The 15029-nt window shown below is 41.5% G+C and overlaps 1 protein-coding gene across 3 annotated transcripts in view; it reads left to right on the top strand.

Annotated features, from left to right (window-relative positions):
• The window catches only part of LOC128021922 (interleukin-1 receptor accessory protein-like 1-B), a 242678-nt gene that overhangs the window by 62293 nt on the left and 165356 nt on the right, over positions 1-15029 (top strand). For all 3 annotated transcript variants that reach the window (XM_052609016.1, XM_052609017.1, XM_052609015.1), the window contains exon 2: positions 5020-5118. In XM_052609016.1, coding sequence (XP_052464976.1) covers positions 5037-5118 — 82 coding nt within the window. In that variant the 5' untranslated portion in view covers positions 5020-5036. The remainder of the gene's footprint in view (positions 1-5019; positions 5119-15029) is intronic.

Genomic DNA, 15029 nt, shown 5'->3' with positions numbered 1-15029 from the left:
GTGCAGCAGCTCAGGTTTTGCGTGGGTGAGCTGAAGGTAGAGAAGGAGGCTCTCGCTACAGTTTCTCTCAAATAGAAATGTTAATGACTAGCAAAGGCAGCTGGCACATCAATTTTTCACCCAGTTCCACAAACAGGAGAGAGAGACTGGAGCGGTGGAATCTGTAGACTCTCTCTCTTCTGTTTGGCACTGAGTCCTACTGAGCAACAGAATTTGGCCGAGTATAACAGGAGCTAAAAGAAGAGGAGACATGGTAAAGAGGTGGAGAAACCATCCGATGTTCTCCTCTCTTTCTTTTCTGAGCCAGACAGACAGACAGAAAGAGACGTCGCGTGTCTGTGGAGATCCGCTCAGGGTTTCAGGAGGTGTTTTTGGTTGGAAAGCAGAATGGTGAAGTGCACGAGGGCCGTGTGCAGGTGAGAGTGAGCCGCAACATTAACAACACGAGCGTTTCCTTGGAAACAGCTGCAGGATGCTGTGCATATTCCGATGCTGCGTGTGTTGGGCGCTCAGGATGGTGTGTGGTTGAATCTCTAAAGCCTTTAATCCGTGTTAGTGTTAGTGTGCTGTGTGTCTCTGATGATCCTCAGATCTCCTGAGCACACACACCACAACCATGGGACGCTACAAACTGTTCCAGAGTTACAAAACCAATAAAACAATTATTGTATACAGTAAATATTTTTGCAATACTGTAAAAACACATACAATAATTCACACAACCAATGTAAGAGAATAAACCAAAAAAAAAAAGTTACTCTCAAAAAGGAAAATAGCAGACACACACTGAACTTGATCAAGGTTTAGTGGAAAGAGTGATTTATTTGACAAATTAGTTTAAGCTTGTGAGCATTTGGTTCAGAGATTAGGGTTTAATGTCTTAGCAAACTGTAAAATGTTTAATCTAATTAATCACATGATGTGGTGATTAATTAATCTAATTACAGTTTGTCTGGATTGCTAAAATCTCTGAGCCAAACTCTTATAGCTTAAACTAATTTGTCAAATAAATCACTCTTTCTGCTGAACCTTGATCAAGTTCAGACAACTCCAAGCACATTCTCATTCTCTTAAACACTTATCACACTGTGATGCGTTTGCTGCTAAATGTTAAACACAACTAAAGCACAGTTCTCATCGTTTACACACATTGGGTCTCATTCGTGAAACATTCGTAAATATAAGAGTAAATATGCGAGTGATTTGCGCATAAAGAGAACTTCCCGAAAACTCTTCTCCTGATTCACAAAAACTTCGTAAACGTCAGATGTGATAGTGAAATGTGTGTGTGTGTATGTGTGTGTGTGTGTGTTAATGAATTCCAATCAGTCGTACATGGGAAGCGCGTGCACGCTCACTCTCAATTACCATAAATCCCGCCCATTAGACCTGACTAACTATAAATGAGCATCATATAATGACACCAAACGAAGGATTTCATGTCTTCTCAAAAGCGAATGAAAAATAATAATTTTTCAGCTGCAGAAATTGAAGTTTTATTATCAGAAGATCATTCAAAACGCCACATTTTATTTTCAATCGTTTTATGTTCAATATAGTGGGGTCAGGTCCTAAAGAAAGGAAGCTTGGCAGCATATTACAGATGCTGTTAATGGAGTTTCATCTGTTAATCGAACAGTCCCAGAAGTGAAAAGAAAAACCGTATGTAATTACTATATATAATATATTTTTCCAAATACTGTGTAAATGTGTACCCGATTATGAATTAAAATGCATCCGTATTACTGAGCAAAACGTTCAGATGTTAAACGCACTATTCACGCGTGGCTGGGAGCAGGTGTAGATTTATTTCGTACCAACTAACATTTGGAAAATACGAACATTTTAATGAATCTTACGCCAGAACCACTTTACACGCGATTTACACAAAAATTAGTTCTGCTCGTGTTTCATGAATGAGACCCAATGATTCAAAACTGGTCACACTTGTTTCTAATGATATGAATAAGAGAGAGAGAGAGGGAGAGGGAGAGAGAGAAAGAGAGAGAGAGAGGAAGGTTTAGAGAGGGTTATCAAGGCTGGATCTGTCAGACAGGAGGGGGTTTCCTCTTTGTCTAAAGAACACAACATTACCTGTGATGTGACCTGTGAACATTACCTCAGGCCGGACTCAAGCACAAAGACATGATGCTGAGACAGAATTAATCTCTCTTTCACCTGATTTTACAATTGCACACTTACAGTATTTGACTGTTCTGTAACATGATACTCATTTAGAGTTTTATTTGACCTTTTTGGCATTTGCAGTTAAAAATTGTAATATCCAAGTGTTGAATATAAACAAACATTCAGTATTATTCAATATTCAATATACAGATCCATCTCAATAAATTAGAATGTCGAGGAAAAGTACACTTATTTCAGTAATTCAACTCAAATTGTGAAACTTGTGTATTAAATAAATTCAATGCACACACACCGAAGTAGTTTAAGTCTTTGGTTCTTTCATTGTGATGATTTTGACTCACATTTAACAAAAACCGACCAATTCACTCTCAACAAATTATAATATGGTGACATGATGCCAATCAGCGAATCAGCTCAACACACCTGCAGAGGTTTCCTGAGTCTTCAGAACGGTCTCCGTTTGGTTCACTAGGCTTCACAATCATGAGGAAGACTGCTGATCTGACAGATGTCCAGAAGACAATCATTGACACCCTTCACAAGGAGGGTAAGACACAAACATTCATTGACAAAGAAGCTGAGTGGAAGGAAAAAGTGTGTGGAAGAAAAAGTTGCACAACCAACTGAGAGAAACACATTGTCTTATGAGTTATTCTAATTTGTTGAAATTCTGAATTCTGATACTGAATTCAGTCTGTGTGCATTGAATTTATACACGAGTTTCACAATTTGAGTTGAGTTACTGAAATGAATTTTTCCATGACATTCTAATTCATTGAGCTGCACCTGTATACAGGAGGCTTTACAATATATTCACCTTACTCAAAATAGTAAATCGTGTGCATGATTTAGCCTACTTTTATATTTATAACTTTATATTGTGATCTGGGACATGTATTGATAATGTTAATATTGAAAATGCTTCCTTCTCTGATCACAAGCTGATTGTTTTTAATGTCCCTGCTGTAAGCTCTGGTGTGTTAATTACGCCTATTGGCTACTACTCCTCATTTATAAACTCACTTACTGCTTCTCAGTTTAGTGAATGTTATCTAGCTAATGCTGTTGAATTATCTGTCTTAAATGCTGCCGAGTCTTCCTCTGGGCACGATGACTTGATTACTTTATTTTATACATTTTGTTCTAACATTTTAGATGCCATTGCACCCTTCAAATGATAATACTCGTTCTCTCAGACAGGCCTGGCGTAAAGCGGAGCGGAAACGGAAGCATGATCTTTAACTGTGTCCTTTGAGATTTTTAAAGACTGTCTGTTCAAGTTTCAGCATGCTGCAAAATTTGCTAGGTCAAGATATTTTTCGGATTTAATTGCCACACATCTTCATAGGCCTAAGATTTTATTTACCACAATTAATTTAATAATTAATCCGAGTTGCCAATTTCATTTCAATTTCATTTCAACCCTCGGCTGAACTTTGTGAGACATTTTTTTTTTCTCTGACAAAGTGATTGCCATCCGTTCTTCCTTCACTTGACAGTTCCCAGATCTGACTTTGAATTCGTTGGCTACTCGGGTATACTTTTATAGTTTTCAACAGGTTTCTTTAAAGGATCTGGGTGATCTGGTCAAACAAATGAAAATAACTTCCACCTCACTTGATGTCCTTCCCTCAGAGATTATAAAAGCATCTTTCTCTGAAATTGGCCCCAGTATCCAAGCATTGATAAATTCATCTTTGGATGCTGGGTTAGTGCCAAATTGTTTTAAGCATGCTGTTGTTTAACCTTTGCTTAAGAAACAGGGTTTGGTTGAGTTCTTTAAATAATTATCGCCCTGTCTCTAAGCTGTCATGTCAAAGTTGTTAGAAAAGGTTATGCAATCACAATTGATCCTGTTTTTAAATTCAGCAAATGTATTGGAACCTTTCCAATCTGGCTTCACTGCTTATCATAGCACAGAGTCTGCTTTGTTAAAGGTATCTAATGATATTTTACTTTCAGTTGATGCTGGCAAAAATACTGTTTTAATGCTACTCGATCTTACAGCTGCATTTGATCATGATGTACTTCTTTGGCATTTAGAGAATTTGATTGGTATCAAGGGTACCACCTTACAGTGGTTCACTTCATATCTTAGAGACAGGTCCTTTTCTGTATCATTGGGCAAATTCTTCTCTTCTTCAGCTCCTATTATTAGTGGTGTCCCTCAGGGTTCCATTTTGGGCCCGCTCCTTTTTAACTTCTATATGCTTCCATTAGGGAATATTATTAGAGGCCACAATGTTTCATTTCATCTATACGCTGATGATACCCAGTTGTATATCCCATTGAAAGCTGCTGATTCCATTCAACAGTTGTTGGACTGTCTTGATGATGTCAAGAAATGGTTAAAAAATATCTTTCTCCAATTTAATGAAGCTAAAACTGAAATTGTTTTTGGGAAACATGCTTATTAAGGAACTTGGCAATCATTTCCCCTCAGTTTCTTCTCAGGTCAGGAACCTAGGTGTCATCTTGGACTCTGAATTATGCTTAACCAAACAAGTAAATTTGGTTGTTAAAAATAGTTTTTATCAGTTACGGATAATTTCTAAACGTAAATCATTCTTGTTCTTTTATCACATCACATTTAGATTATTGCAACTCCTTGTATTTTGATGTTCAGAGATCTTTGGCTTTGTTTTGGCTGGAGCTTGGTTTCTGTGGGAGTTCTTGAACAAATGTGTTGTGGACACAGAGATGAACACCTGGTCTGTGTGTGTGTGTGTGTGTGTGTGTGTGTGCGCTGGAGACCATGTATAAACCATAAGAGCGTGACCTCATTGATCGGGTGGTCCTATCTGAGGTGATGACGAGCGCTGGATCAGACGGAGGAGTGTGACGCTTGTTTGTCTTCTCGTGTCTCTGCAGGAGACTCAGCGGTGAACATGAGATCACGGGTTCCTCTGCAGATCCTGCTGTATGCCACGGTCATCAGAAGTCTGAAAGTGGTGTCCAAGCGCGGCTCAGGTAAGAAACCCCTCACCTTCTCTCTGCTCATCTGCTGACCGGATCAGAACGTTTGACCCGTGTCTCATTCTAGATTGTGCTTCTGGAGACAGAAGTAAATCTTCTTCACTGGTTCACTGCAGCTTCTCTGAAGAGTTTCTCTGGAGGTTATGATGCTCTCGCTCTCCTTCAGATCAGTGTTAGTGTTAGTTCTGCTCATCTCCAGATGACAGTCAAGCTCTTGGGTTCTGTGTTCAGTGTGTGGATGATCTTCTCTAGACATCAGGTTTTTGAAGTGTGTGTGTGCATGTATGTGTGTGTGTGAGAGTGTATAAGTGTGCGTGTGTGTACGAGTGTGAGCGTGCTGGGCTGCAGTGCTGTGTCTCCCGTCCCGCTGAGGTCCAGATGGCCGCTCTGGTGTCTGTGTTGGGACGCGTCTCTGTCATTATCAGGACTAATCTGCAGCAGTGGGGTGTGACGGCAGGCGTATTGCACACATCACGTGGGAACATGCTGAAGGTGGAAGCACAGGGAGAAACACAGGAACATGATGAATGAGATCCCCGAGGAACAGCAAACACGGGCTGATGGGAGATCCGTGTGCACCGGGGTCAGCTCACGTGACACGCTGCTTTAATGTAAGGCTTCCTGTGGCATCGTCCCGCTCGGGTCAGGATGTGACCTTTTAATGGTATTTACTTCCTCTTATCTGTAAACCAAAAGGTTAGGTATAAATCGACCCGCGTCACGTCTGGAGAATTGGGTTTATGTGCCGCTGTGTGAATATAGAGAGCGTCCAGCAGCGCCGGTCCATCTCAGCATCTTCTACATCACACACTGCAGAGCTCTTCTGGGAAACATCTGCTCGAAATACAAATATACAGATATCTCCTGTAGCTCCTGAAGGCCAGATCTTTGAACAGAATTAGAACAATATACACCACTGAATAGTGAAACCAGTGAAGATGCACACTCCTGTTTTAATATAGCAGTACTGACATACAGAGATTACAACTATTAACAAAAAGCATATAACTGCAATATTATTTAAGATGTAATGTTTTAAAGCACAGCAGAAGAATTAATTAGGGAAAAATGTAGATCAAGAATCATTTAGGAATTGTGATCGTGACTCCCAGAATCAGATCGGATCGTGAAGAGCCAGAAGATTCCCAACCCTAATCGATGTACAGGGTTTATGACAACACTGTGATTCATCGATACATCGCTAATAGTAATCGAATCGAATCGTGAGATAACCATAGATTTCCACCCTAGTAAATACTGATGAACGAATAGGACTTTATTCTGTGAAGACCGAGGAGATCATCAGTCACACAGTCCAGGGCCAGATCAGACCCAGAATAAGAGACGTGTGACAGATTCAGATGTTTTGTATATGAATGGGTTTCCCAGAATTTATGACAGAAACCTTAGAAGGAGAGAGAGAGCGTGTGGAGTCTGAATGTGCTCTTGTTTTGCATGTTAAGTGTGTGTCTGTGGAGAGGAGTGAATCTCCTTATGTTCAGCGTATCTTCAGTGCTTCAGGAGTCATTCACACTGCTTCACATGATGAGCCGGTCACAGATCTCTGCACTGATCTGCAGAAACATTGATTCTTTCAGCTGATGCATGTGTTCTCACACAGGTTTCACGTCTGTTAAGATATGTGTGCTTTGAATGTTTGTTGACCAGCTCAGCATGAGAGAACATTCAGAGCGCTGATGTTAATGAAACACCTGGGTGAACACCATTATGCTTTTTCAGAAGAAAAAACCCTTGTGTAGCACACATAATAGCCCAAAAACCACTGAGATCCTCATTTGTACATGCTCCGCTCATGACAGGAACAGTATGGTGATAATATAAAGCAGTGTTGGGGGTAACAGGAGTTATGTAATCATTACTTTTCCCAATGTGTTACTTTATAATTTACAATAAAATAACTTTTCCCAAACAGTTTTCTCCTGTACTGAAGGACAGCTCATGTAGAGAGAATCAGGAGTGAGTTCAGATGCGGTGTGTGTGAACATGATCTTACTGTAGATCTAGACTCAATATCAACATGCTTTTACTCATCACACTCACACACACACACATTCTGTCTTCCTCAAGATCAATGAGAAGAGAAATGCAAATATGATGCAAACAAGCAAACCCAGCCCAAATAAGAAACAGAAAAAAATAAAGTAACACATTACTTTCCATAAAAAAGTAACTCAGTTTACTTACTTTTTTAGGGAGTAACGCAGTATCGTAACACATTACTTTAAAAGTGCACTGGAGACAGCCTCGTCCTACATGATGTTCTGTGTCTCTGACCGTGGACGGCGCTGGATCATCAGATCTGCAGTCATTATTCTGCTCCTCTTCATCAGATGATTGGATCAATCGAGTGAGATGATATTCACACGCCTCTCATAATGATCATCTGTCGGCCGCGGCCTGCGTCAGTGATCCTCTGATGATTGAAGCACGTACTTCAACAAGACTCAGTGTTTCTGATTCTTCAGGACCTGGAAACTCATATTCAACTGTAACACGCATTTGTGTGACATAATATTGTAGTGTGTTATATGTGTAATATTGATCTTCTAGCAGCTGTTTTGTCAGTGTCTCATGAGAAAAGCATGTGAAACTCTTATATCTGTCGCTCTGTGGTCTGTGACATCACTATTGATTGTGTTGCATGACATCATCAGAGTCATTAGTCACATGACATGACAGGCTCCACTGATTGGCTAAGATCATGTGCATTAGTTTGAGTGGCTGAAGTAAAAGCATCTCATCTCTGATGGACTGAGATGCTCCAGGAAAGGTTAGGACATGCTTCAACATGAGACAGATGTAATGTTGTTAACGGTGTTAGGATCAATATATCAGTTTCTGTTCAGGTCAGGAGTCTCTTCTGCTCACACAAACACACACATACTAATGAACAAAGAGCCGCTAATTAGAGAACTAACAGGGATTGTTCCAAACAAGGCACATCAGCACGGCACAGATTCACTTAGAGCTCGTCACGTCGCTTTATAATTAATATTAAAGGCTGTTAAATACGGGGATGGACGGACATGATCTGTGACCAGAAGGAAGAAGTGCAAGGGAGAGAGAAACATGTCTAACTCTCTGTGCTGTTTTGTTAAAGATGTTGAATTGGCTTCTGAGTTAAAGTGAGATATTCAGATGCTTTGGTCGCGTTCCAGTTTCCCACAAGAGCTTCTCTGGGAAGATATAAACCCGTCTGTCGGTCTCCATGAGCCGCGGGAGATACGAGCATATGGTCACACAATTGGAGCAAATAAAATTTGTGAGCGCAGGTTTTCAGAGCTGGAATCTATTCCGCAAATTAATTTCTAATTAGATTTTCCTCTCCAGGCAATTCCTTCAATTCCCCACCAGTCTCTTTATTGATTTCTGTTCATGGGATACACAACCATCCCACAGCACCAATACACACACACACACACACACACACTGACACGCACACACTCTCTCTCCCTCTCTCTCACACACACACACACACACACACTGACACTCATTCACTCACTCTCACACACACACACACACACACACACACTGACACGCACACACTCTCTCTCACTCTCTCTCACACACACACACACTGACACGCACACACTCTCACTCACTCACACTCACACTCACACACACACACACACACACACACACTGACACGCACACACTCTCTCTCACTCACTCACACACACACACACACACACACACACTGACACGCACACACTCTCTCTCCCTCTCTCTCACACACACACACACACACTGACACTCACTCACTCACTCACTCACACACACACACACACACACACACACACACACACACACACACAGTTCAGACATTGGTAGTTTAATTCCTGAAGAGTGAAACACTTTCACAACATTGATCTGTCTGTTTGAGTGACACGTCAGCTTCTGACTCAGCCAATGACACGAGTGTGGGGTGGGACTATCAGCCCGTCTGACCAATGACATGAGTGTGGGGTGGGACTATCAGCCCGTCTGACCAATGACATGAGTGTGGGGTGGGACTATCAGCCCGTCTGACCAATGACATACGAGGGGGTGTGTTGAGGAAACCGAAATGGCTGTGCGTAATGAATGAATAAATACTGTGACCCACGTGTTCCCTGTAACCTCAGCTCAGCGTCTGAAGCTTCGAAACAGTTATGACACTCGCGTGTTTCTCTCCTCCGCTGAAGACATTTCTGTATCGATCATCAGACGTGCTCTTCCAACCACAAAATCTCAGCCGCGTCCAGCTCTCGGCTCCTGTCTCACCAAATTGTCAAATCATCTCTGCTAAGCAATGCGAGCCTTGATTTCCTGTCAGAGCCTCCAGAAAGAAGAAAGCAATTTATCAGTGCAGTCAGTGGAAGAAAAGCCAGAAACTTCCAGGATTCAGTCTCCAGCAGTTTTCTTTGCGTACACAGCCTTTCTGACACCCGCAAAATTGCGTGTCTATTTTCAGTGGTTAGAGCGGGATTGACTCGGAATTGTGCTGGAATGATGCATTACAGAGGAGTTTCAGATGCATCAAATCATGATTTAGAAAACTGAGATAGTTTTTCTGAAGAGTAATGTGTCACTTTCTTGAGTGATGAAGAGTGGCACATCGGTCAGATTAACACTTACAAGCTGTTATACTGACCACACTAACTGACCCACAAGACCATAAACCACACACACCAACCACTGCCTCTATAAAACACAAACAGTATTTTCCATTTATTTGAGTGTGTGTGACATACAGCCAAGTTTGGTGACCATTTCTCAGAATTTGTGCTCTACATGTAACCCATCCAGAGTGCACACACACACACCGTGAACATCACTCATGCAGACATGGTTTTGTGTTTATGAGGCGCGATGCAACACATACAAACACAGTATCAGTCATTATAATCAGAAATGATGTCCCCACTGGATGCAACAAATGTCTGGTTTGTAATGGGTTTTATTGTTATTGTCTTTTCCCGCCGGTGTTCTGACCGGGACACACAACACAATGCGGTGAGGGGCGTAACATTTCCCTCCCATGCTTGAGGTATTCAGCCAATCACAACGCACTGGATAGCTGGCCAATCAGAGCACACCTCGCTTTCAAGAACGATGAGATTTGTTAGAAACGACACATTTCAGAAGGCATAGAGGAGCAACAATATTGTACAGTATGTGGAAAATAATGAATTTTTTTTTACCTTAAACCACATAAACTGTATGTTATGTTAATGGGCTCTTCAACATGTGTGTTTGATGATGAGAATGTCATTGAATGTCTGGAGGTTGTCTGTTCTCGTGCGGCGTCATGTATGAGCAGATTATTACAGCTACACGCAGTGATCTGTGTTCAGTTTTACTGCTGCTCGACAAATAAAAGCCTGACATGCTCCTGATCCATCGCTGGGGTCCGTGTGTGTGTTTATCTTTCAGACGGCAGATGAGCAAATCGTTCTGAAACAGATAAATGCTCCTGAATGCGTGTGAATGTGTTCGGAGAGACAGACTCGTATTTGTAGCCAATTCTGCAGATTAAATGTGCTGTTGCTAATGAGCTTTAAGCAGTGAAGGATTCAGATATTGAGGAGCCATTACTGTTTCTTTCCACACGTAATTGTAGAAAATCCACAACAGCTTTCACCGGTGCAAGCTTTCAGTGATTTTACTTGCTCCTAACGCCTGACTTCAGTAATGGACGATGTGAACAGTCAGAACTGGGATCTTGTTTTCCTCCGAGGGATGACTTCCCCAACTAACATACGGGGATGAGACACACAGAGCATCAGGTTTTCATTCAAACCATTACGCACACACGTAATGTTTGTGAACACACACACACACACACACACACACACACACACACCACCAGCCCGAGACTTGAACAACCCTTGTATTGCAAGTCCAACAACTGCTTAGCAACACCCTAGTAACAGTCCCAGCAACAGAGCCGGGCTGCTTAGGACCCTGTGGCCACCAGGGGGCCCCCAAGAGTACATGAAAGTACACTATTTAAATTAAGTGTGTGTGAATTGGTTTGTGAACACTACAAAGACAGCCAACACTCTCAACTCCTGTGGTGCAGATGGTAAACTGTGATTCACTCATTTCCACGTGATCGACCCGGGTTCTAATCCGCCTTTTGGTGAATCTTTTTCTCCCATTTCAAATTTCAAATCACATCAGAAAAGCATTTATTTTCTATGGAAATTAAGTAAATAAAAGTAATCTATTAAATTAAATATCGGGTAGGGTTAGAGTAGGTACAGGGAGGGCTATTTTGTCCCAATAAGGTCCCATCCATTTAATAATTTGAATTAAAATGATAATTTACATTAAATACGTTATAACTGCGTAATGTTTTATAATGTACTATAATACTGAGGTGCAGATAACTGCCACTATCTGCAATAACTAGTATAAATAGTTTTTGTCTGCTGTGTAAAAAACTTTCTTGGGTATGTATTTTCTTTGTAGTAAAACAGTTCTGTTTCATAAACTTGGTACTTATAACAGCCTAACATTATTGACCTTTGCCTGTCTTTGGGGTCTTTGCTAGTATATCCTGATATACTAATACAATTCTGCTTCTGTCTCTGTCCAGCACACACACAGTCATGACCATCAGTGTGTGTGTGACCTGAGGTCACATGGGGATTGATCTTCTCAGCGGTGTCTCTGTGAGCGTCCGGCCCAATCAGGCATCGACTCATCACGGATCACTTACACATTTAGCTCCTGAAGTCTGGGCTGCTGTGAACATTGATCCAACACAAACGCTATGAGCAGCGGCTCTTATTGATCAGATCTACTGCGATATCAAACACGGGAGATTTGTCCTCATAATCCTGACCATTGATTCCAATTATCCCGACATCCTGTTAGCGGAGCTGGGATTCGAGACGCTGTGCAGTGGCTGAACTGTGTTCGTCAACAGGAAAACATTTGACTTCCTTTTTGTTTACCTGCAGAAACCCAAACCTACACACGGTTGTCTTACACAGAATGGAAATGGAGTTGTGTTTTGGGAAAATCCATTCACCATTCCAGTTCCACCGAGTGTAAACCTGCATCAAGTTCTCAAACTGCAAAACATGATGCTCTCCTTCAGTTTTTTCCCCAGTTTTCCAGTCCAAGCATCTAAACTTCCTGACCTACTGACTGACTGCAAAATGACCTAAAGATGAGATGTCTCAAAATCTCACCAGAGTTAGCTTGGTTTCTCTATAAATTAAGAGGATTTTTCTTTTTTGAGTTTCTTAGAGAGCAAGACTCATCTGTCATTTCACATTTCCAGTAAGCGCATCTTGATTTAAGGATGTTTGCTCTGGAAAACAAGACCAAGATACTGAGGAATGATTTCCTGTCTGTTCCCGTTTTCGGGAGCATTGATTGGCTGTTTGCTCATTTGCATCTCAGTGAAACCAGAGCTTGAGGTTCGGCTGGAACATGTTAATGGTTTATTTAGTCATGTTTTAGGCAAGCTGTTGATGTCACACTTATCAAACAGAAAAACGATCAGCTCCCGTGTTTAATGTCCGGTTGACTTTGTGTGATGGTGTGTAATCGAGCGTCTGGTTCACATCGAGAGACTGGAGCATTTGTGCTTTGCTCTAGAGCCGCTGCGCCTCACGAGGAGCCTTTGATCTCAGGACAACAGTGTGATGAAAATGAGGCGGTTGGTTGAATATGTTTGCATATATTGCTTATGCATAAACATCATTAGCGTCAATAGAGACTCAATTATGAAGACGAGTGTTTGGAGCAAACATGTCTAAACTCCCTAGCAGCTGTACACGCTTTTCAGTTGTCAGTCCCAGTCCCCGCACGCTTGCGTTAGCATTAGCATTATGAGCTGTCTGTTTGGAAACATTGTGTCCTGGTCTAAAGCACACACTTCTGGAAGCACACCGAGTCTGTCGTCATGTTGACTTTAACCAGGGCATCGGTTCATATCGTGCCCGTCTGCCAGCGCAGGCTTTTGTTGGATGTTCATTTGTCTGACAGTTATATACAATTAATAAGGCATGGATTCCAATCAATAAGTCAAGTCCAGCCACCTTTATTTGTGTAGCGCTAATACTGACTAACACTGTAACACACAATACTGACTGTGTCAAAGCAGCTTTACAGTGTCAAACAGTAAAACATTTGTCAATAAAGCAAGAGGACAATAACAGAGTCCTTTTTCCAGTTCAAGCCAGTTCACCGATGATTCAGGGACGTCATCGTCCAGTTCAGCTCTCTTTGGTTACTGAATGAATCAGTGATTTTAAACGAATCGTTTAAATTAATATTGCATTTTGCAAAAAAATTATATTTACATTTTTTCCAACATTTCTGTATTTAGCATATTTATCTCATAATTATTCATTCAGTTGTAAATGGTGTGTGTAAATAAATGTAGTGCAGATGGATTTTGTTCTAATAAATATTCTAATTACATTTATTAAATGTATTTAAATGTGTAAATGGAAGGGGACACACACATTTAAATAGGTTATGAAAATGCCTTTATAAAGGTAAAAATTGATTTAAATTCCATTCCTCAGTGGAAAGTTCTGCAAGAGTGTTTGTCACTGCTCAGGTTTTGGGTTATTTTTCAGTTTTTATTCTGGCTGCATCCTACAAAGTGTTTTCCTTCTTTTTGGTGTCATAGAAATGGTCAGCCTAACTTCAACCATTAAGACATCGCTGTTTCACTAGTAAGACCAGCACAGACTAGTCTAAACTGGTCTTGTGTGTGTGTGTGTGTGTGTGTGTGTGTGTGTGTTGAATCCTGTTTGGAAGCCGAGTCGCTGGTTCCCGTCAGACTCTCAGCATGTGGCTCTTTAAGGACACGCACAAATGAATGTCTAAAACACAGTCTGTCTGCTGCTCTGGAACACTGTGCGCTTGTTCCCTTAATGAACGTCTTCTTTAGAAAACAATCAGCCCGTTTCCTTCCGTTCAGGAGAAAAGCTTCGGCCGTGTGCAGGACTCCAGTGCTGGGCTTTTCTCCTCCTTCACTTGTGTGTTTTGGGTCACAGCGGTCGAGGACAGATGCGCTCGCTGATCCGCCCCATTGCATGATGGGAAAGTGTCATTCAGCAGTCGATTTAGTCATGCCTGTTTCTAATGAAAAGAAAATAACCCGTTGTTTTCCATTTTTCAGGTCAGCTGTGGCGTGTCCTCAGTGTGTTGGTAGAGTTCTGTTTAATTGCGTCTGAACCGTAGTGATTTCTCCTGACGGCTCGCTCCCATTCTCTGTCAGATTTATCCTGCTGGATTCTTCTCTCTCCTGTGTGCTGAATGTTTATTACACTGCTCTGTTTCCCATGATTCCCTGCTGTTTCAAACCTCGATGAATTCTGCATGTCACGTTCAGATGTGTCTGGCCTGCTCCTCCTCGCGTCTCCTTCATCTCATGACAGATGACTTTGATGTGACTCTTTCTAATCTGCGCTGCTCTTTTAACTGATTGGAAATCATCCGTCACGCTGTATGCACACATGAGTAAGTGCTGATCTTGTGTGCAGGAGGACCGTTTGTCCCATCCTGTCTGTGTTTTAGCTGCACCGAATCATGTGAATGTGTGTTTGACCGTCTCTGACACACATCACGTTTAGCTTTATCTGCTGGATTCGACTGACGAGTCTCTGTCGCTCTGTTTGGACTGATTCACATGAGGACAGGATTTTGACATTTACAGTATTTTCTCTCATCATACAGGACAAAGTTGCTGGTCAAATGAGCTGTTTTTGACAAGCACGAGGGGCTTCTCCAGATATCTACCTGTTTTTGTCATTTCGTGCTGCTTGTGGAAAAGAGAGACTCGCATCTGAGACACAATTTTGAGTACAACATGTTGACAGTTCACCCCCAGATGATTATTCTGTCATCGCCCTTCTTCGGTATCAAACCTG

Source organism: Carassius gibelio, chromosome A11 (assembly GCF_023724105.1).
Source record: "Carassius gibelio isolate Cgi1373 ecotype wild population from Czech Republic chromosome A11, carGib1.2-hapl.c, whole genome shotgun sequence".
NCBI lineage: Eukaryota > Metazoa > Chordata > Actinopteri > Cypriniformes > Cyprinidae > Carassius > Carassius gibelio.
Note: the sequence above shows the minus strand (reverse complement) of the source record. Positions and strands in the feature narration are given on the sequence as shown.